The following is a 24,805-nucleotide window of genomic DNA, read 5'->3' on the forward strand; positions in this document are numbered from 1 at the left end:
TTTAACATCTTGTGAATTGGTGGCTCTCTAATGGAAATTAGCAACAGACAGGTTTCCTACCTGATTTTAGGGGAGTTCGAAGGTTCTACTGACAGATGATGCCATTTATTACATTTTTCAGAACAGCAATTGAAAACTAAAGTTTTTACATTTTATCACGACATAAATCAGCAAATAATGCACATCATATATCCTTATGGAATTAATCAAATGAGACTCCAAATATGATACCTATCTCCACTTCCCTTCTCCTTCCTGGCCCTATCTGCTGGTTGCACAAAAAATAAATTTTGTGGTGGCACTGGAGCCATTTCAGTGACAGTACTTGAATTCAAAGTCGAAAGAGCTGAGCATGGCCATGAAGCAGCTCTCTTATCCATTCAGGAACTCTTTCATTTGCTTGGGGAAATTAAATCTTCTCACAGCTACCATGTCAACTCCAGAAGGAAAACATCAAGGTCAGGAAAAGGATGGTGGCACCAGAGAAATGCCTGCTGCAATAATTTTTTTGAGAGACTATGTTTGGCCCAAATCCTCTGAACTTGTTGCCAAGTTCAATACTTCTTACTTTAGAAGGGCACTTGAAAGACCTCTTTTCAACCACTGTAACAAGCAATGCAGGAAACAAGAGATGAAGTGGTTGTACCACATCATTTTAGTTCTTGGACTTACTGCTAGTACAATGCCATTATATATCGTACAGAACCACCAGGTCCCTGGAAGTCAAATTTGCACTGATCTATCTGGTCAAACCATCCAAGTAAATAATACAGTTAGTTTTCCTTCCCTTTGCTTTCATTCATTTGGCTACAAGGAATTCTTCTCTCTCACCTTTGTCCTTAGAGTTCGTAGCTCATCCATACCCTCTTTAAAAGTGCGCTTTACATCTTCAAGTTCTTTTATTTTGGCATGATGTACCTTTGAAAGAGAAAAATGACAATTCTGCATACATGGAGAATCCTGTCCACTTCAATCTACATAGCATTTGTGATTTGGACCCACCCACCCCTCTCCCACCCACCCCCCCGGACGAGCCTTAACCCTCATTAAAATGCAACCACTGAAGCGAGTAATATATTTTACCTCTAGATGGTCAGACTTCTCCTGCAAGTGTTTTTCCAGCTCTCCTTTTGTAAGTCGGAGTTTTACATCCAACTCATTTGATTTAATTTCTTCAGACTCCTAAGGAGAGGGAATGAGCACTATTAAATCTTCACATGCCAATTCATAAACTGAAAAGACCTTATTTATTGAACAAGTTATGTTGCAATCATCTATCCCAGACTTACAGTCCAATCACTATGAACTTATTTTCTTCTAAGTCAAGCTTGGAAACAGATGACTGCTTTTAGCACTGTGGGTAACATGCAAAAGGGAGAGACAATCATTCTGAAACAACAAACATAAGATACCAGATGTGTGCGGACTATGTGCAATTTGCCACAAGGGACATGCATATGCTCCCCCATTCAGACATTACACAGGGAAAGCATATGCGTGGTCAAGATACAGAATAGCTCTCTCGTGCAATCAATATCCCCAAGGATAAATAAGGAAGCAGAGGAATGACATCAGATGTTATTGCCACTCAACAGACTCTCTTTGTTTGTGTAATGTCACCCCTCAGTCTCCCAAGAATAAGCAAGGACATGCTTATTGCAGGCAGGAGAGTTATGAGATCATCTGATCAGGACTTGTGTTTTTGACATCTAAGTGTGTGTGGATATTGAAACCTGCACTCTCTGGATGTGAAAGCAAAAAGGTTATACTATTTCTAGATGTTGCATATGTTCTGTCATATAGAAAGATTAGAACCAGTGCCCTCCATTAGACTGGGACTGAAGATTTCTCACCTGAGAGGAGGAAACTCAGCCCTGAGAAAAGCTGGCTGGTGGCTATGGCATGCCGCTTAAGGAGTCTTAGGCGCATAATTTAGTTAGTATCCTTGGTCCCTAGCCTTACCACACACAGGTGTTCACTACACCTTGGGTCAGTACCTCTAGGTTGTATGGTGGCTAAAAAATAACTATAATATTATGCACACTCAGCACAACAGAAAGATCTTTCTACTGGATGCGATAGTGCAGAAGATCAGAACACATGGCTAGAGTAAGATGAAATAGCAAGCAATGTATCTGGATTTGCCTGTGCCAGGACAATTAATTAATTTAGAAATGACATTTGATCAGATAGGTTTTGGGAAAGAATTGTATCATTTCAGCTATAGGGCTAGAGGCGAGTGTGGGACATGCAAGAAAAGAAAATCTATATGCAAGTTCAACATCTTAATTTTGCTTCATGCAACATTATACCCACTTGATATGTTTTTATGATTTCTTGGCAGTTCTTTCGTATTTGCTCAGCTTCCTCTTTCGCTTGAGTGACTTTTGCTGTTGCCTCTTTAAGCCGATCTTTGGTGTCCTGGAAAACCGATAAACAATGGTTAGCTACCATTAAATGAGAACAGTGGTACCTCGGGTTACACACGCTTCAGGTTACAGACTCTGCTAACCCAGAAATAGTACCTCAGGTTAAGAACTTTGCTTCAGGATGAGAACAGAAATCGTGCTCCAGCGGCATGGCGGCAGCAGGAGGCCCCATTAGCTAAAGTGGTGCTTCAGGTTAAGAACAGTTTCAGGTTAAGAACGGACCTCTGGAATGAAATAAGTACTTAACCCGAGGTACCACTGTATGTAGAACAACGACAGTAAGTTCAGGACTGCATGGAAATGACAAAATTCCTGCTTAATGCCAGCAGCAGAGGACGAAATTAAAAATCCAATAGAAAAATAAAGAAAGCTAAATTCTTTGGAAACAAAGGAACATAAAGGCTTGATTGTAATCTCATTTATACCTATTTTGAGAGAAAACGTCTGTGACGTCAGAAGGACTTGTGTCTGAACAAACATGGACAGGATGGAGTGGCAGCCTTCACTGCTTTCCTTAAGCAACCAAGGGCATATCTGAACATCACAACACCACCACCTCATACCTAAGATATGGTTGTTGAACATTATATTTATTAACCGGCAGACACTGGCTGAAGATCCCATTATTATCCAAGAGCAGTCTGTGTGAAACTGTTTGATGTGTTAAATTCTTGACTATTAGGACACTATGAATTTAAAACGTTTTTTAGCCTCACAATACTAAGAAATGCCTACTTGTCCATCCCCACCAAGTGAAGTGTTTAAAAAGGTAAAGGTAAAGGACCCCTGACAGTTAAGTCCAGTCGCGAACGACTCTGGGGTTGCGGCACTCATCTTGCTTTAGTGGCCAAGGGAGCCGACGTTTGTCCACAGACAGTTTTTCCGGGTCATGTGGCCAGCATGACTAAGCTGCTTCTGGTGAAACCAGAGCAGCACACGGAAATGCTGTTTACCTTCCCGCCAGAGAAGGTACTACTTGCACTCTGACGTGCTTTTGAACTGCTAGGTTGGCAGGAGCTGGGACTGAACAACGGGAGCTCACCCCGTCGTGGGGACTTGAACCGCCGACCTTCTGATCAGCAAGCCTTAGGCTCTGTTGTTTAGACCACAGTGCTACCCGCGTCACTAGTGAAGTGTTTAGTGCAACCCAAAAATATTTCACCGGTAACTCATCTGATCCAGAAGAGAAGGTCTCTTGCACAGAATTACAGCAGAACTACACTGCTAAGTTTATAGGTTTTCATTTCATGCCAATTCTCAACCTTTTACCCATTTTCCAACTTTCATTGCTCCGATTACACGCAGACACTGAATAGCACCATTAAAAAAACCCCACTCTCATTCCAGTTACGCTCCCATTGTGTTAATCAACTTGTCCTACATTTACAGCAACAGCCAATCAAACCTTGCACCACATGCTTTACAAAGAGACATAGGAGCTGCAGTGAAAATGTCCCTCTATAACATTAGCACACCTACCTTGTGTAAATCCATTTCAGCCTTCAATTTGTTTTGGGCCCATTTTACTTTGATCACATGAGAGTTCATTTCTTCTTTTAATTTCTCTATTTCTCTTGACATTCTGGTGGCTTCAGCTTCCTTGAAAAGAATAATTTTAGATTATTAGGTTTGAAATGAAGCCTTTTAAATGGATAGGCCCAGAGCGGCAGAAATACAAGCGACCTTTCTGCAAGCAGTGGGGAGTTAAGCATGCACACAATGATTTCACTGAAGTGGAACAAAATGTATTTGTAGTCTTCTTGTCTTCAGGGAATTCTGCTTGCCTGTCACTGAACTATGACAGTCACGCTGAAAAGGTCTCATCTCTGGAAAAGTCTTTGAACTTCTGTTTTGCAGTCTAATGTGACTATTGATAATGCAATGCTTCGTGTCATATATTATGGCAACAAATATATATAATAAGGTATCACATCTGAATTCTTCTGCCCCAACTTCTCACTTCATCTTTTCCTCCTCCTACCTTCCTAGTCTTTCCCCTCATCCTTCCTCCTTCTCTTCCTTAATATCATCTAGCTTTAGAGGTCATTTGTTTCCTCATTTGGCATTGTAAATACATGCACTTTGGAGGAAAAGAGAAAGAAAAAGCAACACAATATCTGTACTGGGGAAAAAACATTCTGCCATATGTAGGTTTTGCATTCTTCAACTGCTTTATAATAAGACAGAAGCATTTTAAGCTTAATGTAGAAAATGTCTTAGACATGATGACACAGTTTCCAGGAAATCCAGTGTCAAGGAAAATATCAATATCACCATGTGGGGGCAGCAAAATCTTCATAGTATTGAAATCATTCTCTGAAGCGAGAAAGCAGTGCAACCCCCTCCCCCCCCAAAAAAAACCCCTTCCAGGGCCCACTTGTCCAGCCCTGAACTTTAATGGGACTATTTTTCCTGGAAAATTTATCGAGTAATGGAGGCAGATCAGCAGAGAAGTGCAGTGCATGAGATTTTCCATCCCCATTGCGCACTGGGCTAGACAGAGGGTTAAACCAGCTGCTGTCAGTTGCAAGAAGCAGTCAAGTGAGCCAAGGGCTGTGAAAAGCCAGTAAAGAAGGACTGGTGGACCAGATCAGCTGTGTGGGTCAGCAGTTCACCTCTGTCTTAGAGTTCACTTTCAGGAAAGCTCAATAGTCAGTATATGCAAGTAAAAAACATATAAGAGAATAATTATTTGTGTGGGGGGCGGGGAACCTATATTAAAAAAATTATGCTAGAAACCCAAAAGTGCAACCTTAATTTTTACATGCAACATATAAATATATACATTGAGCATCTTCATTCTAGGTAGTTAAGTTTTCTAGGCAAGGAGACCTTCATCTCCCCCTGCCCAAAAAGAAGAAACAAAGATGCCACATATTTATTTGATCATGCACCATACAACACCCCGATTTGGGATTAAGGTCCATAGAAGTGTAGCCTTTTGCCACTGTATTTAAATCTGCCCCCTTTCTACTAGAACTCTCAACTTCATCTGACTCAATATATTCTATTTCCCATTCACTTGAAATGGATGCCAAGTCATTTCAGCATTTTAATCCCATTTCTGGAATTCAAGGTAAGTCGCAGGAATACAAAAGAAACTCAACATGAAGTGGATATACCTTGGTTTCAAAGAGCTGGTGCAAACGTCCTTTCTCCTGGGAAAGCTGCTTTATTTTGTTAGTTTGCTTTTCGATTTCTTTATTTGCATCTCTCAATTTTCTTTCAAGTATTTCTTTTTCCTTTCGGAGGTCTAGGGACTCCTTCTCTCCTCTAACGTATTTCATTACCATGGCTTCTTTTTCTTGGCGGGCTTCTTCACATTTCTTGTTTGCCTTAGAATATCAAACACTACAAGTTTACTTTAGGTAATGAGAGTGAATATATATGCCTCCCCTCCCCATTCGTCAAGATAATAAGAATACAAAATCACTGCAACTGAAGCAATGTGATCTAAATTCATGACTGAAGAATGAAGCCTAGCTTCCAATGAAATGTTGAAAAGGAGGTGGAAGAGGAAAATGAAAATATGACTCAGCCTAGGACTTTTAATGTATTTTAATCTGAACCTTTCAAAGCCAGAACAGATAAAATAAATGTTTGGCTGGTCAAAGCAGCTTGCAGTCTAAAATTAAATAAAATAAATGGAATGGAGGAAAAAAGGGGGGAATAACAGGGAACAAGAATATACAGATAAATAAGCAAATAGTATTTTGTAACCCTTATCACATTTGTGTCTTGCCTTTTCTTGACTATTTCAGAGCAATGGGATTATGCCATTTTAATAACCTTTAGAGCAGGGATGAGAAGCTCTCTTTTTGTTGTGGGGAACATTTTCCAGGAGTAATCCATAGAAGACCAATGGGTAGGACCATCCCCTTTCTTATTCTGCCACTCCCCCCACCCCACCATTTCTATCCATGTAAAATGAGTACAATGGATTCAGATTGCGCCCTGCAGTGTAAGAGTCGTCACTCTTTCAGCCTCAACACTATGCTGTACAGGGGTACCTTTGATTGCGAACGGGATCCGTTCTGGAAACCCGTTCGCAACATGAGCAGAATGCAACCCGTGTCTGTGGGTCGCGATTTGCCACTTCTGCGCATGCGTGTCATGTCATTTTGTGCATCTGCGAAACCCAGAAGTAACCCTTTCCGGTACTTCTGGGTTGCCGCGGGATACAACCTGAAATCATGCAACCTGAAGCAAACATAACAAGAGGTATGACTGTATTGGTAACTGTGAAAAGACAATCACTCTGTCTGTCTGGATAACAGTTACAGACGCTCTACTCTGGATAACAGTTACAGGGTTACAGACGCTTCGGGTTGCACAATTTCAGGTTGCGCACTGCACCGAACCCAGAAGTACTGGAATGGGTTACTTCCAGGTTTTGGCACATGCGCAGAAGTGCTAAATCATGCTTTGCGTCAATGCGCCAAATCACGACCTGCGCAGACGCGGCATGGTGGGTTGTGAACATGCTTCCCGCACCGATCACGTTCACAACCCAAGTGTCCACTGTAATAGAACACCAATAGTAATGGAATGCTGAATACTGTCTCACCATATTAGTTTTAACAGAAGGTGTCTTATGTACTATGCACACGTGGGATGGGAATATACCTCACCTTGCCTTCAAGGTTCTCTACCCCCAACTTCTATCCTTATAACATTATAACCTATGGCTGCAACAACCAAAGCTTGTCTCAGAGGATGTGTTCTGGACACATCTTCAGCAACTGCAAAATCCAGAATGGAGATTATATGAGTGACTTGACATCCATCTACAGTCATACCTCATGTTACAGACACTTCAGGTTACGTGTTTTCGGGTTATGGACCGCGGGAAACCTGGAAGTACCGGAACGGGTTGCTTCTGTGTTTCGCCGCTTGCGCCTGCGCAGAAGCACTAAATCACGCTTTGTGCATGCACAGAAGTGCCGAATTGCACTGACGCCTGCGCAGATGTGGCACTTCAGGATGCGAATGCTGCGGACGTGCCTCCGTCACGGATTACGTCCGCAACCCGAGGTTCCACTGTACAGTCATCAGCACCAGCCAAAATATGTTTAACTTTCAACTAAATACTTGAAGATATTTAATGCATACAGTGCCTATATCATCCTTCGTGTTCCTACAGAAAGCACAACAAGAACTTTTTTTAAAAAGTCACCTGATCTGTACGAAAAGCCATCTCTTTGTGCAGTTGTTGTATGGCATTTTTCGCAGCAGCATCTTGGGATAGCAGTTTATCTTTAGCAGCTTTAACTTCTTTTTGAAGATCCTCTATTCTGGCCTCTAACTGCAAAGAGAACATTATGTATTTCGGCCATGAGCCAAAAAAGTGATCTGCAAAATTTGCAACTTGAGTAGAGCTTTTTAAAAATGTCATCGCATTTATATTTGGGAGCAGTTTGCAAAAGATCTTGACACCCTAAAGCAGCAATATGCATCACATGGTGCTGGTCCTGCTATGGCAGCAAATCAAACCATATTGCCATCACCATCATGGTTCCAGTGATCATGGTTCCAAGTTCTGACAATAATTTCAGCACAGCTGTGGTCTTAAGTATTCATCCGGTATCCACAGGCAATAAGGAGCGATCTGATATCTAAGAGACAAAGCACTCCATCCCTCTTCTCAGTCGGGCCAAACACAGAAATCCTACGGGCTGCTGGAGAGACGGTCCCTCCTTTGACAGCTCCCAGAGTCTAGCAGTTAAAAAAAAAAAAACATCTGGCAGGGTAGTAATTTTGTAGCCTTGTTTACAAGGCTGAGTTTAACACACTTTTACATCTGGTAAGCATGGGAAACTAAACAGTCACATATAATGCAATATGATGCTCTATTAAAAAGAGAATTAAAATATTGCCCCAGGGGCTTCCATGTACATCTCAGTGCAAATAAAATATATACTATTTCCAAACACAAGTTCAAGGCAATTCAGGCAGCAACCTTCCTATACACAGCCTAGAGTTAGGATTCATTGAACTCCGTGGGACACTTCTGAGTCAACAGGTATATGAAGAAATACGAATACTGAACCAAGTATCTGAAAGTACAAATAGAAATACAAGTTTTATGTGAAATATCTTGAACAAGGCATGAATATGCCTAAAACTCCATACCTGTTTAATAATGCCAAGGTGCTGTTTTTCAGTTTCTGTTCTTTTCTTCAATTCGTCTTTTAAGTCGTCCTTTTCTGAACAAATGCCCAAAATTAGTTCCTGGTGCTTTTTGTTTTCTTTAATCAATCTGTCCAATGAAATAATTAAAAGAATTTCCGATGAAGCAGAGCCCAGTGTGTATGACGAAAAGATAACTACATTGCCAAACCCTGGATTGCCACAGACCCAAAATTTCCTCAAGGGCTTCTTAACCCCCCTGCTCTCAAGCTAAGGCAGAGTCCACCTTCTTGGTCCCTCCCTCACCATTACACCCCCCAAACTGACTAGACTTTTACCACTTCTGCCCCATCCATTTTACAACTGTTTCCACATTTTACAAGAAAAATTTGGATGCTTTTCCATATAACAATCACCTATCACACGACAACACTAGAGGTGAGCACAGGGGACATGGAGACACTCAACACACTTGAGATGGCCACATGGCAAGGTGCTCTTATAAACGTCACAGTAGCTGATGACCAGGGGTAGTTTTAAACTGCTTCCATGTGGCTTAAAGAAAGCATAAATAAAGTCCGACATTTGCTTCAGAGGGAAACATAGAATCAAAGAATTGTGCAGTTGGAAGGGACTGAGGGTCATATAATTGAATCCTCTGCAGTGCAGTAAGAACATAACATTAGAGGAGTCCCTGCTGAACTGGCCCGCTAACCTATTTAACCCAACATCCTGTTCTCAGTAGTGACCAACCAGATCTCTATTGGGAAGCTTATAAGCAGGGCACAAATGTAACAGACTTCCCACTGTTTGTCTCCATTTAGCTAACAGTTACTGAGAGACAAATTCAATGAAGGTTAGTTCTTTTTAAAAGCACAAAATGCTCAGGTGTGCTGCTCATATATTAGTAGAGCACTCTGAGTGCACAACTGTACACACACAAGCAAAGTCTCCAGTGAGCTGGAGCCACAGGAACAATCCTCAAAATACAAGAATCTCATTTGTTTAACAAAACAAATCACAAAGACTCCTATGATACTTTGGTCTGAAAGTTTGAATTAAAAGAAAGAAACTGAGTAGTATTTCAGATCAAACTGCACATTTAGAGCATACAAAGCACTTCACTGTTGTCTAGGTAATAAAGCCACAAAAAGAAAGAATAGGCATGTGTTTAATTTGCTGGCTCCATGCCTTCGAACACTACAGCCAAATCAAAATCTCGAAAGATTTACAACCCTGGCAGCTTTAATAATAGCCTGGCCAAAAGTTGCCCAAACTTATTCAACTCTGTTCAAGGTGCCCTTTAGAAAATTTGCAAATGGCCAACAGCAACCTCCCAACAAGACCTCAAACAGCGACAGGCCAGGGTTTTTTTTTTTATAGTCTCATGGATGAAACAACATAATTAAATTAAAGATGTGGTCAGAAGGTCCAAGGCTGCCTAGGGAGAAACGAAAAGCTGGTTTGCCTGTAGCACTTCACACAAATAATACTGAACTGGCACATCAAATTCGGCACTGGTTCAACAAAGGCAAGTGAAGCCCAGAACGTTCATGTGAAACAGTTCTGAATTATTGCCAACTCCAAACTACTGCACAATTCACAGCACAAAAGTTCTGAATCACAGCCAATTTGTACCCCAGAAGCACGTAAGTCAGAGGTGGGAAACCTGTGGCCTCCAGATATTGTTGGTCCGGGATTCCCATCCATCTCGGCCAACGTGGCCAATTGTCAGGGATGATGGGCGTTGGAAACCAACAAGAAGTAGGTGATTTATGCACGCAGGCTGATAAGGAATAATTCTTCAAAGGATCTAGTCAGAATAGTTTCTGGCAAGGTTCCCAGTTTTGTGAAACTCCCTCCTGGCTGAGATCACAAGCCCCCTCCCCTGGTGCACGTTAGGCTCTTGGTGAAGGACTTTAAAAAAGAAACATATTCAGGAGGCATTTTAAATAAGCTTTTCTGATTTGATGGGTAATGTTAACTGATTTTTATCATCTCTACCTCTTTTGTAACCTCACTGTGTACTTAGAAACTATGGTGTTAAATGGTATAGACGTTGTTGAACTAAAGAAAGAAATAAAGGTTTTCTTAGTGGGACAGATCTAATGGTAGCGGTTGCTTAGCCATGATTTTGAAATTACAGTGGTACATCTGGTTACGGACGGCATCCATTCCGGAGGCCTGGCGGTATCCCGAAAAGTCCGTAACCGGAGGCACCCTTCTGCGCACGCACATGAGGCGAAGATTCGCAACCCGAAGATTATGTATCCAGAGGGATACGTAACGCGAGGTACCACTGTACAACCTCCTCTCATTCTCCACTCACCTTACTGCCTTTTACCATCATTTGTTATTGTACGGACACCGACATAAATGCTGCAATCCTAGACTGACTTACCTGGGAGTAACCCCACTGAACTCAAAGGAACTCATTTCTTAAGTAGGCATGTGTAGGATTGTCCTTAGCACAGTAGCCACTAAATGTCTTGGTAAAAAAGGATGGGTTAAGCAGCCCAAGAAGAAACATCAGTGCATGTATTACAACAAGGAACAGGGCAGGGCCACTTCAAGATTGGTGGTAGAAGGAAGAGGCTATGTATGGGAGGGGAGCACAAAATCCTGTGGCCTATTCCTAGTTCTTTAGCCATAGTTTAAAAAAACCAAAGACTGCTGAACTCCAGCACCAGCCTACGGAAATTACACCGCCCAAGGGCCACCTTTGATTCTCAGTGAAATTCTGTTTCTTTTGGAAACGGAAGTTTACCTCAGTTCAAAGTGGACCAAATAAAATTTACCTAAAACATACAGTAAACATGTTTCCTGCAATATTGGGAAGTTATTACATCACAGAGTTTGGTTGGTTTAGACTCACAGCAGAGGACATTTCCTGTAACTGCAAGATCCAGTGATAGCTTATGTATAAAATCAATGTTTTTAAGAACTTAAAAAACACAGCTGTTTGGAAGTTTTTCACACACCATCCTGTCATGGCTGGAAAGTCTCTTTGTAATCACAGACATGCTCTGGGAAGGTCTTTGCTGATAAACAATTCACAAGTGAGAGTATAGCTTACTCACTGGGGCAGGATACTCTACCTTGCCCCAGAAGCAGCTGAGAGAGAGAGAGAGAGAGAGAGAGAGAGAGAGAGAGAGAGAGAGAGAGAGATTAAAAAGAGTATTGGGTTGCTATTTCTTCCCAAGGAAAAAATTGAACCTACTATTACTATTTTCCATATACACAGTTACTTTCTTATAAATAAGGTAAAGTGTTAGGATAGTGACATCAGCATATTTTTACATGTGTAAGTGAGCAAAATATATATTTGGACAGACTGGCACGGCCATTATCACATTACAAAATACACATCCTCATACACAGAGGCCCATAAATGCGTCAGTGTGACATGGAAATCTGCCCTGCCAGCTGTCAGGCCACTGCAGAGGGATGAGAGACATGGACCAGAAGAGCAGAAGAGATAGATAATTTATTTGATTTTGGTCTCCCTTTTAAGTTTCTGTGGCATCCATTTCTTCCTTCATCAGAAGATTCTAGTGACTTTATGTGTTCTAGGGCACTTTAATGTGCTTCTGATTATTTCATGTTATTAGATAACCTTGTTCAGTAGCAACACATTCAATTAATTGTTCATTCTCTCTTCTTGCTTCAGTTACTCTGTGATGTAAGGCTTCAAGCCTGGAAGAAGACTCAAAGGAAGGAGGGTCCTACACAGCTTCTCAAAGGCTGTTGGAGAACACCTCAGGTTTCCAAGCTCTGACAAAAAAATAATGTTGTTGTCCAAGGCCAAAGTTCTGATTATGCTCCTGATCTGCATATTAGTCACCATATTTGTATTTTCTTTGGTAACTACATGCACAAATACTACGGATTTCAATGACGTCTGCATGCAAGTGGCTGTGCTACATCATATGCCTAGTCAATAAGTTCTAAAAATTGCTGTACTAAGAAGCAACTGGTGTGTTTAACCCTACATCACTGCAGGCCTGTTTCAAACCCTCGCTAAAAGTAATTCAAATGAGGTAACAAATAAGCTACTACGAATAACTGCAGTCTTCCTCTAATATTAAAGTACCAGTGGCTATCTTCAATAGTGGCTTTGCCAGTAGTGGAACCTGCTACCATTTGGGCAAAGCAGGAGCATCCGATTTTTGCCGCAACCCCTATCTACTGGAACCCTCTGCACAATATCCCATAGTATTCCAGAGGGCCTCCCAACCTCACGGAGCTGCTTTTCAGGGGGCATGAGGAACTGCAGTGGGTAGAGGGGTTTTGTACCTGATGTACCCTGCCTTGTCCAAGCAGCAAAGTGATCCTTGGATATAAGCTGGGGACAGAGGTAAACTGCAATGAGATAAATTTAGTTTAACCTGAATGAAACACAGTTAAAAGAAGACCAAGGAAAGAAGATAGTTCCTGCCAGGTTGGTTTTTTCCTGCCCAACAATGTTCTAGGTTTAAATGTACTACAAACACGGTTAGTAGAATCCAATTGTGGTAGTGAGAATAAGGAAACACCTCACAGGAAAGAGGTTTAACATTCTGTCCCCCCATCCTCACTGCAAAGTACCCCTCTGTAGAGTGTATTGCAATGGAAAGGGGCTTTTGGACTAACATACAGTAACCAATAGTTTGGTCCTCAAAGGCATTAGAATTTACTCTTATCCATTAAACAGAAGACCCGCATACCAAACCCCAAACTGTTTTTGAAGCTACTCAGTTTCAAACACACCACGTCTGAATCCATCAACTGAAGGAGAGTATTAAAAAAAACAACCAGAAATCTAAAGCCCCACAGAACACTTGACACACAGTTATGTGAATTTTGGCAACGTGATTGCCTTACCTAACGCACGCTTTGGAAACCATATGGTCACTTTATGGACTGATGAGTTTAATATATGAATTAATCTCTCTGCCTATTGAAAAGTGAAAATGCTCTTGCAAGCAATGTTGTTTGCCCAAGCTGACCATTTAGCCACAAAGGCATCACTATAGTTACACAGCACAAAGCTGTAACTCCACAATACGTAATGAATAACATTCGTGTTTAAAGATCTATGTGCGGATGTCCGCCTGGTACTCACTTCTTTATTGTGTGTTCTTGCTGCAGATATTTATCTTGCATGCATTTTTCAAGTACAGCCAACGTAGCTTCACTCTTGCACACCCCATTTGGAAGTTTATGGTCTTTCAACAAACCCGTCGATAGTAGTTCAGACTCTATTTCTTCTAACAAAGCTTCCTGAGAAGAAGCGTTCTGAATAGTTGAGATAAGATTCTTAGTACAATCTGTGTCATAAGGGCTTTCTGAGCAGACCCCATGAGGCCCTTTCATATCGTCATGCAATAGGTGTACCAGGGATCGATCTGTGTCATCAGTTTTAGAAACTTGTCCTTTACAGTCTCCCATAGGTAAACACTCCTCTTTTGTCTGCATTTCGAATGGTTTAGCACAACAATCTCCACCTCCATCTCCATTAGCGTCTGGTGTAAGCTGTGCATCAACAACATCCCCATTTCCACTTGCATCAAGAGCTGTTGAACTGGGATCCAGTGTCAATTGTTTATTTTCTGTGCTCAAAGTGCTTTTTTCACCTCCAGTGTCTGCAGTCTGTAGACTATCCTGAATTCCCAGTGTTTTCTCTGCTTCTTCAACAGCTGATGAGCTGGAAGATACGTCATCAGTCTTTGAAAGGTTGACCGGATACAGAGGACTTTGCTCTTCTTGTAATTGCTCATCCATCTTTTCACCAAGAATCTAGGAAGAAAACGTAAGAGTAAAATAGTTTTGAGTCATAAAACATTTTCCCCCCTGTAATAACCTTGATCGCTTTCAACAACTACCAAAGATAAACGTATCAGCATAGATTGAGTCATAAAACCTAAAAAAAAGGGCAAGTTAGATACTTCGGATTTAACTCTTTAACCAAATATTTCTAATGCAGTGGTTTTCAACCAGTGTGCTGTGGCACCCTGGGGTGCCTTGAATGATGGTCAGGGGTGCTGTGGGCAACACTGGCCTCTGTCCCTCTTTCCTTCCCTCCCTCCTCGGATGCCCTCTCACATCTCTGCCTCCCAAAGTCTTGCACAGCTGTAGACTTGTAGGTGAATGGTACCTCTGGGGCTAGTCAGGGGGTGCTGGTTGCCAGGAGCTGAGACAGCCTCAGAGTAAGCAAGCAAGCAAGGGAGGGAGGCCAGCCAGTCCGTCTGCCAGCCCTTGCTGTTGGGAATGGACAGACAAGTCCCAGATTTCTGTGGGGCAGTGTGAGGAGGCACTTCTCTTTGAGGGTGAGGGGGGCAGCTCAGAGACCAGGGGCAGCAGCAGTGGCTGCCCAGAGGACTCCCAAGGATAGGAGAGGAGGCTGAGGGAACACTCCACAAAAGAGCGTGTACGAAAAAGGGTGAGAGACTGCCAGCTCTGCAGGCAAGGGGTGACATAACTGGGCTCCTGAGCCCCACAGGGGTGCTGCAGAAAGAATGTAGTTGGTCAGGGGCGCTGTGGGCTCAAAAAGGTTGAAGACCTATGTTCTAATGAACTATTTCTGTACAAACACACAAGGCAGTAACACTTTGCACTACCACTCCCAGAGGTAAGGTTTATGCTGCATGCCACACCCAATCCCCACTCATCAGAGCTGTTTCACAGTCCTATGTCCATGCCGGGAAATGTAAAGTATAAAATTATTTTGCTTCCAGTACTTGGAAAGTCAGTGGGTAGCTGGGTTCAAGTGGCATACTGAAAGCCAAATGATCAAGCTGCAGCATTCAACTGATTAATCAACAAAAAGCTTAACTGCACACTGAAAACTTGGCCTGCCCTTTGCCATGACTAGTCAGTGGGGTTTACTACAAGCAAAATGTCTTGATTTGGGACTCCTGAAAGATCTGCTACTGGGCAGGTCATATAGCTGCGCCATCTCCACCCGCCCTCCTGTTACCAGATATGATGAAAAAAATGTAAAAAGCTTTTCCTGCTTTCTACCCTCTGAAGGGATAAGGTCCATGGCTTTTCTTCAGACAGTATGACTTCTAGGAGATAGAAGCAGATTGTACTCATTGCAATTAATTGATCTTTCACAGAACTGATGGACATTGTACTTGTTTACATTTAAAGGCTCTTCTGGAGTGTTACTAGATAACAGGGGTTACTGCATATATATTGAAAGCATTGCCTTACATGTGATATGGGACTCTCTCCCAGAAAACCTATGGGATATTACCTTTTTCTTCTTCCTTCAAATGCCAGCTTAAAACAACTTTCCTAATAAAACCTGTTATTACTCTGCCTATCTGAAACACATATATGATAGCTGTTGTTATTAAATATTTATCTCACAGTAACTGATTAAAATATAAACGCATCTGACACACTGATTATTTAGATCCTTTCCAATCTGGGCGCAGACCACAGTATGGGACTGAAATCAGCTTTGGTTACCCTTATGAATGACCTTCATTGAGAAAAAGACAGGAGGAGTATATCCAATGGTATCCAACCATATACCAAAACCTAGTCCTTGATCTTGGTAACTGTCATGTAAAACTGGAATGACAGTATCTTTAGAGGCATCCCAATCAATGCAGTTTGGAACTGTCCTGCGAAATTCGGCAAAGTTACATTTTGATACGCCATCTTGATTCAAAATGGCACTTGGCATTCAAATGTGGACTTAAAACTGCCTGTTCCAGCTCAGGAACCCTGGTGCCAAATTGGGATAGATATATATCTATAAAGCATTAGTAGAATTATTTGGACTCTCCTTCATTTTCACCAGATGTTGGATGGCCATTTGTCTTGAATGCTTTAGTCAATATTCGTGCATTGCAGGGGTTGGACTTGGGGTCACTGCAATTCTTTGATTCTATTAATTAAAATATATACATATAAAATATAAGTGGCCCTAATAAAGAACATTCCAAAGGGCTGATTTTGACAAGCTGATGATTACACAGGTTCATCCTATCAGTACTTAAAAACAGTTGTAAAAACAGGAAGAATAAATTTACAAGATAATAAAATAATAATCATAGAAAGCTTAAAAAGAATGACATAAAATATATTCCATGGTGCAAAGCAAGGTTCATATTTCTACCAACCATATACCAAATGTTCATGAATGTTGCCAAAGAAACTTACTTAGTGGGACTGTGCCAATCGTGAGATTGTTTGGTCATATAAATCACAAACGACTCCCAAGCAGAAGCAAAGTATTTTTTTGAGTCAGTTTTTCAGAAATGGCAATGAATATGACTTTTTTATACCACAGAATAACAAGATGCATCCTTCCACCCTTGAGAGATCACTAGATGAGGAACAACCAACAGATATAGAATTTACTGTTGAGAAGTAAGTTCGGCATTGTCAGCATCAAAAAAGATTAAAGACATAGCTTAGCATCCAAGGTGACCTGTTTGCCAACAATACTACCTATCTCCATTGGAATCTGCTTATGGAATTTGTGTACATAATTACAGTTCTAACACATATGCAAATATGTTCCTCGTACCTTACAACCCCGCCAGCATAAGGGGGAACCAGATCTTACAGTATGAGCTAGCCAGACCAGAGTTAAAAACCAGCACTGAACCTCTCCCTAATGTTAGCAGACATGGACCTAAAGGGATACGTGGACCAGATCTTAAGCCACTGAGAATCTTTCAGTTTGCCTATAGGGTTCATCTCCCACACTGATTTCAAAGCAGTAAGTGGAAAGACCCTGCCTTTTTGGGTGCTTGCCACAGCCAGATGTTCCTACGGTTCCAGGGCTCTAGTGGCTACACCATGTAACATGGGATCTTTCAAGATGATGCCAATCTGATTGATACATAGCTGATCTACTCCTGAATCTTTCAAGTATTCCAAGAGTTGTGATTCTGTAACTGGCATGTTGTTCTCATAACAGTCTTGCAGGCAATGCAGTCCCGCTTTGGAAAGAATAGTAGATACTGTTAATTTATCTTGAGCCTGAAATTGTGGTATATAAGGAAAGGGGACTAAGGATGAGGGGTATGGAGGCTAGTTTCTTACACCTTCTGTTCCACATATCTATAGTGTAATAAAGACTTCCATATTGACCTCTTTGGGAGCAAAAAGGGGGTCACAATTAGAGGGAGAGAAGGAGAATCTTGTGCATTCAGTGCAACCCAAGATGTTGGTAGATCTGCTAAAATCATCAGAACGATTTGCCATAGCTGAAAGGCATCAAAATATGTTGGTAAATAAAGGACTTCCCAGCCTCCCTGGCTGGATTTAATTTTGCAGCAAAAAATAAGAAGTTGCCAAGAGGTAAGGGTATTATGTGAAATCGACAGGACTTGAAATAGAAACAAAATTCTGGTCTACCATTTTTACAGTAGCCACCCTCAAAATCAAAGCCTGCCAAGCCTTCAAGTCCTCTACAATATGTTTGGGGGTGGAAGTAGGGTACTTTAAATGAAGCAATTTGTTCAGATTCCTAGGAATTAGAACCCCAAAACATTGCAAGGAGGTAGAACAAGTTTGGTGGATCATCTAATTTCTGGTTGAGTCTGCAAGTTCACATTCCAAAACAAGGTCTCTGATTTGTCATAGTTTATAAAGAAACCAAACACCACACAACAATAATTTATAGTTTTAATTACCTCTGGAAGAGCAGCTTTTGGGCCTTGATGATGGCAGTGTCACCAGCAAATAAGCTAATAAGGTGTTTCCAGGTACCCACTGTGAACCCCTGGATTAATGGATTGTTACGATGATATCTTGAGAGGTCTCCAAACCCACAGAGGCCAGAAAAATAGACAAAGCACTTTCCAAGACATATAGTAAGAAGCTTCCTTCTGTGCATCTGCATATTATTTTTATTTGTTGCTAGAAGAATAGTGCAGAGTACTCTCATTTTCTCATTAAATATATATAATTAAGACTTTCCTACAATCCAAATATAAAATCCCTTTTAACACAGAACATTAAGCAACTGAGCACAAAACAAATAGCTCATTTCCTCTCTTTCTTAGATGTCTTAAAGTCAAAAAAGCAAAGTAAACAGGATGTTCTATAGCCAGCACTTTATTTTATACAGTAGTGGGTATCTTCTAATTCTTGGCGAACAACAAATATTGCTTTGCCGTCACAGAAAGTGATAAAGACGTGTACAAATAAAATGTTGTTTTTATTCCAGTTAGAAGCCCCAATAGTATTTAAAGTGTTACCACACAATACTAAAAGAAATAACATTACGCTGTTTAAGTGTAATCTTTGTGTGGACTATTCCTGCTCTCAACAGATAAGTGGGAGCTGCGCCTTGTTATAAAGGAACAAAGATTCTATAGCTTATTGTGAAAGTAAAGTTCAAGTGACTGTGCTATAAGGCCTGCTTTAGAAATTTGTTTAAGCTGTCCCTTTAAATGCAATGTTTCCTTTCAAATCAGTTAGTAAAATCAGAAGTCTTTGTAGATATTTTAAAATATTGTTAACTACACTTCAAAAGGACAAGAAACTAAACATAATAAATGAAATCAGTGTTATTTCCTTGCTTATTACGGTAGCATGTTAATAGCACTGATCACTCTCTAAACATCTGGTAAAAGATGCATGGGGAAACAGGAACAAGATCTAAAGAAGAAAAAATTAACATATTTTATAGAGTGGTACTGACAAAAGAAAATTTACTGCTAACAAAGGGGGGTGAAGCTGAGGCAGTACCACACCATTTTACTCAATGTTGCTTACTTTCATCAGTATCTGTTGGTCCCAATTTTTTAAAACATGCATCAAAGCAAGACAAACAAGCCAGATCACCAATGCAACTTGATAAAGATGTGGCAGCATAAAGGGAAAGCACATACACAAAAAAAATTGGAATGAAAGATGCCAATATCCTCCAAAGATGACAGTCAGCCATCAGTCTCAGGAACAGCCCACGACCCCAAACATAAATATATATACTGTAATTCACAACAAACACAATGAACCCTGATGTACAGAATAATAAATAGGGGTGGACATTTTCAATGTCCTTCAGAATTTTTTTGGGCAGAAAAGCAAACACTATAAAGAATTGCCCTTCACACAAAAACAGCAGAAATATTAAAGTTCACAGGGCAATCAGCAACTGACTTCTTTTCCTGGCTGAACCTTTCCAGTCTTTTTTTAGAAACCTTAATAATTGTGCATTCTTAATGCTTGTTTGGGATTTCAATGTCTTTCCTAAAGACTTATCAATTTGCCATAGAGATGTTAACCTTTTCCCAGTACTCTAGCCACACTCAATTCAGATGTCACATGTACCAAGCTGCCATGCCTTCCCCCTTCCTCCTTATATACTGAAATTATCTCCAGCCCTATCTGGCAAACTAGCCATAGCATGGCTCTAAACTGGAATCGGAGTCATGGTTTGAAGTGGACTTGAAGCTAAACTATGTCTAGTGGTAACCAATTCAGGTATCACAAAAAAAAACACCTATGGTTACCACAAACTAGGAAGTGAAGAAGGAGGATGGGCAGGCAAGAAAGATGCTCCTAATATTCAAAGCCTGGTCTAAACTGAGCAAATATATTGATAGGAAAATACGTTATTCCCCACTGCTTGTTGAATGCCTGTGTCATCAGTAAATAATCCCAGACAGACCACACTTGACTGTATTTGCTGTCCTTTTGCTATTGTAGAACATGACCTTGCCCAAATAAGTTCTCCAAGTTCATTCTTCCACCCGCATGCAACACAGCCCACACTGACAGCAGACAAAATACAATACTGAAAATTACCCAAGTTTTAAATTAATAGACAGCCTTTTCTTTACATGCTTTCTTTTGTTTCATTAAAAAAGAGGACTAAGGTTGCAAATACTCCATTTTGGTTTTAAGATGAAATGCCTGAAACTGTTTATCTAGTGACTAATGCTAAACATCAACAGCAGCTATACACCTTCAGCTCAGCTGTAGATTTCTTTGCTTCCAATATCTCACTATGTTTTCAATATTTAATATTGCTTTCCTAATTTTATGTCCTCCATGAGTCATTCCATAATAATTTTCATAGAATGACCTGACCTGCATTCTGTTCTGGATTTGCTTATAGATGATTTCCAAGGTAAAGTTCACTACACTATACTGCTTAACTACATGGGCTGTATTTTTACCAACCAACATTAGGTAATAGTTAACGAAATGGATTAACACCAGGAACAAGTCAACTGAGCATTAAATAAAATAGCTGGGGAGGAAAATCTTCGGTAAACTAAAGTTATGCGACCACACAGATCTGTGAAGATTTAAGGGTTTGCAATCAAAAATACAGCATGGAAGATAATATACAAAGCTGAAAGTCACATTCTTGTTACAAACCAAAAATGCCTTTTAAAAAAGGTCAGTAGTGGTGTTAGAACACTGCTTATTCTCCATGAAATTTCTCTACCTTCCCTCTTTCTCTGTCAATCTCTTTCTCTACTGACTTACACAGGGGAAGGCGTGAGATAAATGAGAACAGCAAACATAGTTTTTAGTACTTTAGCATCCATCTCCTAATTGGAGATGGATTGGAGTGCCTTGGAAACCTAATTCACTGCAGTTAGAAAACCTAGACTAGAGGGTCAAAACAATACCCCACCATCTTCACTCAAGTACAGAGCAGTCCCTTTGTCATTTAGGCTTTGCTTTAATATATATGCACAGCAGTGATTTTAAAAATGCAGTGTTTGGGTGGGGGCATCCAAATCCAGAGAGCACAGGAATATAGGGAATCCTGGACCAAGAACCAACTTGAGATCATTGTTATTGTACTATATGGTTAGTGGCTTTTCCATGGCCTTGGGATCAGGTGCTGGCTGTTGCTGGCTTTTAAACTTATTTTGGCTAGAAATACATATGATGTACCAAGAGAAGTTTTGACCAACGGTCTGCATCCAGGTCTGCTGTCAGTACAGTGGTACCTCAGGTTACAAATGCTTCGGGTTACAAACTCCGCTAGCGCAGAAGTAGTTACCTCAGGTTGCGAACTTTGCCCCAGGATGAGAACGGAAATCACGCAGCGGCAGAGGGAGGCCCCATTAGCACAAACGCACCTCAGGTTAAGAACGGTTTCAGTTTAAGAACAGACCTCCGGAACAAATTAAGTTCGTAACCCGAGGTACCACTGTATCCTTGTGGTGGTGTGCAGTATAATCACACCTTTTAGCAATGACCTTTGAGATAACACGTTCTTTCACCTACCCAAGTCTTGCCTATCCATGTTCGTCTTTTTCCCATGAATGTACCCACCCCAAAACAGTGAGTTTGTATTTGCAGGAGAACCACTGTAAGCAATCATTTTGAAATTTAGCAAGCTTTCTCTTCCACAGAAGGAGCAACCATGTCTGTAAATTGCATTCAATTCTGGCAGTAGCCAATTTCTTTAAAACAAACAAACAAACCTTGGTACTCTGCACAAAACTTACTATTTGACATGCTCAATCCACTCTGGAGGGGCTCCTATACCTGAAAAGTCCATCCATTTCTGACAAGAGGAAATAAGTTACAGTCATTTATAGATTCCCCATTATAGTAAACTGGACAGCCAGAGTGGGGTGGAGGGGTAGGAAGAGCACAGCTTCATTTTTCACATGTCTAATTTGGTCCTGAGTAACTAGTCGAATTAGAAATACACAGAGCAGCTGCAAAATAGACTGGGCTGCTTCCCCAAGCTACAGATACAAGTCAGATTTTGTGGCTGGTGTACACCTCTGGCAGCTGGGGCATTGCCCATTCTGCACAACACAACTCTCTTATTACAGTATGTAGTTTAGGCTCCATGATCCACTACTTTTCAGGTTTGCAAGACTGGAAAGAGCTAGTCCCCCCCCCCTTCCCTTATTGTGGAGCTACAAAGGTTAAAGCTTGTTTCTCATCACCGCCCAAAAGCCGACATCAGAAAAGATAGCTAAGAGGGCAATCCTGCACACCCTTACGTGGAAGTAAGTGGCACTGAAGTCTGTGCAACTTCTGAATAGACATGTGTAAGATTGCACTACACAGCAAGTGTTCAACTCTCTGCTTACTAATAAAGGACAGCACCTCAGAACATAGACAGAGTGACTTTTCCTCACCACTCCATAGCCATAGCTACACAATTCTCCACACAATTGAGAATTAAGTGTCAGGGCTTTCATGGCAGAAGACATCACTTTCTGGCAGGCTTCAGTTCTTACACCTCTCTTTTTGTATACACAGTCATATTATCAGCTACATCAGGATATTGAAATAACTGGTATCCATTGCTAAATCACATGGTAACAAGTTAATCACCTTCAGTTATTCTACTGACTGTTTGTGGACACAGCATTTCTACTGTTTGTGGACCCAGTAAGTATTTTGTCAACATGCATTCCCTTGCAACAAAACCGACAGTCATTCGGTTTGCCATGTTCATAAAGCTTTGCCACGTTCATAAAGCACACTGTAGTATGGTCATTGCTACCAGGTAATCTGCTACTGCCTGATTGCACATATGGATACAAAAACTGCAATCCCATATGCATTTACTTGGGAGAAAGTACCATTAAAAAAACAAAACAATGACATATCAATAAATGACACGCAAGTTCCAGTGTTGTAGAAGTACCCAACTGTATGCTCCCAAAGGGGTTGGACCTTTCTGAAAATTCTAAACAACCAAGTCACAAAGATTTGAAGGTGCTCACAAAGCATCCACTCCCTTCCCTGATTTCCTAAAGTTCAGGAACTCAGTTTGGGACAGGGGAAAGATGTAGGTGCAGGCAGTAGATACTTCTAGACCCTGGCGGAATGTCATTTCTGATCAGGGACTCCTGCAGGAAAATCACTCTCCACATTATTTCCACAAGGGAACGCCCTTTGGGGTGTTCTCATTAGAAGAAATGGTAATATAGCATTTATTTCCTGCCAAGGATTCTGGGGCTTGTACAGTGATACCTCAGGTTACATACGCTTCAGGATGAGAACAGAAATTGTGCTCCGACGGCGCAGCGGCAGCAGGAGGCCCCATTAGCTGAAGCGGTGCTTCATGTTAAGAACAGTTTCAGGTTAAGAACGGACCTCTGGAACGAATTAAGTACTTAACCCGAGGTACCACTGTAGTCCCAGTTGGCTGCTGGAATCTGCCAGCCTTTCCTCTGCCCCAAAGTAAGTTTCTGGACCTTTGGGAAGGAGAGGCTCATAGGATTGATGAGAGTAGAGTCTGGTTTGTTTTGGGTTTCAGGCAAGGCTGTTCTTGCCTGATCATGCTTGAGTCTTTGCTTGAAAACTCATGACACCACCACTTCAATGCTTAGTTCAGGGCACTGATAATGACCGTGAAAGCCCTGCATGACCCATCTCTGTATTTCATTTAAGTTTAAGAGCATCTAGGAACACAATCTTATATTTACCACCCATGCAACAAATCAGAACTAGCATGCACAGAGGTGTTTTCCCTGAACTTTAGAACTTCATTTCCCAGGAAAATCCAAGTCAAAGCATCTTCCAGAAACTGGAATTGTTATTCATGTTTATTTTGGGTAGGTTGGGATAGGCAACATCAGGATTTACAAACTGCAGTCAGGGTTTAACTGAAATATCAATGTAGAACTTGTAATATGGAGCAACCTATAAATTTAATAAAGGTCGTATTTCTACTGAAAGTATTCTTTACATGATTATTATCATAAATGATATTTAGGTCTCTACACAGAGCCAAATAATAGCTTGATAGGAAGCAGGGGTGTGGTAGCCTGGTAGAAAAACTCAGAAGCATATTTCTGAGAGGCAACTCTCTTCCAATATTTTTTGCTCCTTTCCGTCAACAGGAGAATTACAGCTCAAAATTTAATTCCCATTCATTTCTCATGTTGAGTTATAGCACATTAAGGGGGTAGCAACCGACCAATCAAGTTCCAAAAGCAACAAGCATTAAAACAGTTTATTGACAAAATAAATTACTATATCCAATCTGTTCCTTTTTTCAATCTAAAAATGGTTGCTTAAAACTGAGAATGCATTTTTAATGTAACAGACATTAGGCAGAGATATATTTATTATTCAGACACTTGCCAAAATGTAGTTAACCTGTCAACCTGATCCTATACATATACATGCATAGCTGCAACAGCTTGAAATAACAACAGCTGTCAGAGGCAAATTAAGAGGAGCTGAAGGCCTTACACTAAATCCATTTTGAACCCTCAACTGTTTGAGTCCAAGCCCTCCACTTCCAGCTGGACAAAGCGTAATAAGCAGTAGCGCACAGCTCTTTCTGCAAA

The 24,805-nt window shown here is 41.0% G+C and overlaps 1 protein-coding gene across 2 annotated transcripts in view; it reads right to left on the reverse strand.

Annotated features, from left to right (window-relative positions):
• CCDC186 (coiled-coil domain containing 186) overlaps positions 1-24,805 on the reverse strand; it is a 43,984-nt gene that overhangs the window by 16,228 nt on the left and 2,951 nt on the right. For both annotated transcript variants that reach the window (XM_081912152.1, XM_081912153.1), the window contains 8 exons: positions 13,663-14,336; positions 8,562-8,688; positions 7,606-7,734; positions 5,552-5,764; positions 3,909-4,028; positions 2,317-2,421; positions 1,084-1,182; positions 832-918 (listed from right to left, as the gene is read on the reverse strand). In XM_081912152.1, the coding sequence (XP_081768278.1) occupies positions 832-918; positions 1,084-1,182; positions 2,317-2,421; positions 3,909-4,028; positions 5,552-5,764; positions 7,606-7,734; positions 8,562-8,688; positions 13,663-14,321 (1,539 nt within the window). In that variant the 5' untranslated portion in view covers positions 14,322-14,336. The remainder of the gene's footprint in view (positions 1-831; positions 919-1,083; positions 1,183-2,316; positions 2,422-3,908; positions 4,029-5,551; positions 5,765-7,605; positions 7,735-8,561; positions 8,689-13,662; positions 14,337-24,805) is intronic.

The sequence above is a fragment of the Podarcis melisellensis genome (genome assembly GCF_964234715.1).
Source record: "Podarcis melisellensis genome assembly, chromosome: 5".
Taxonomy (NCBI): Eukaryota; Metazoa; Chordata; class Lepidosauria; order Squamata; family Lacertidae; genus Podarcis; species Podarcis melisellensis.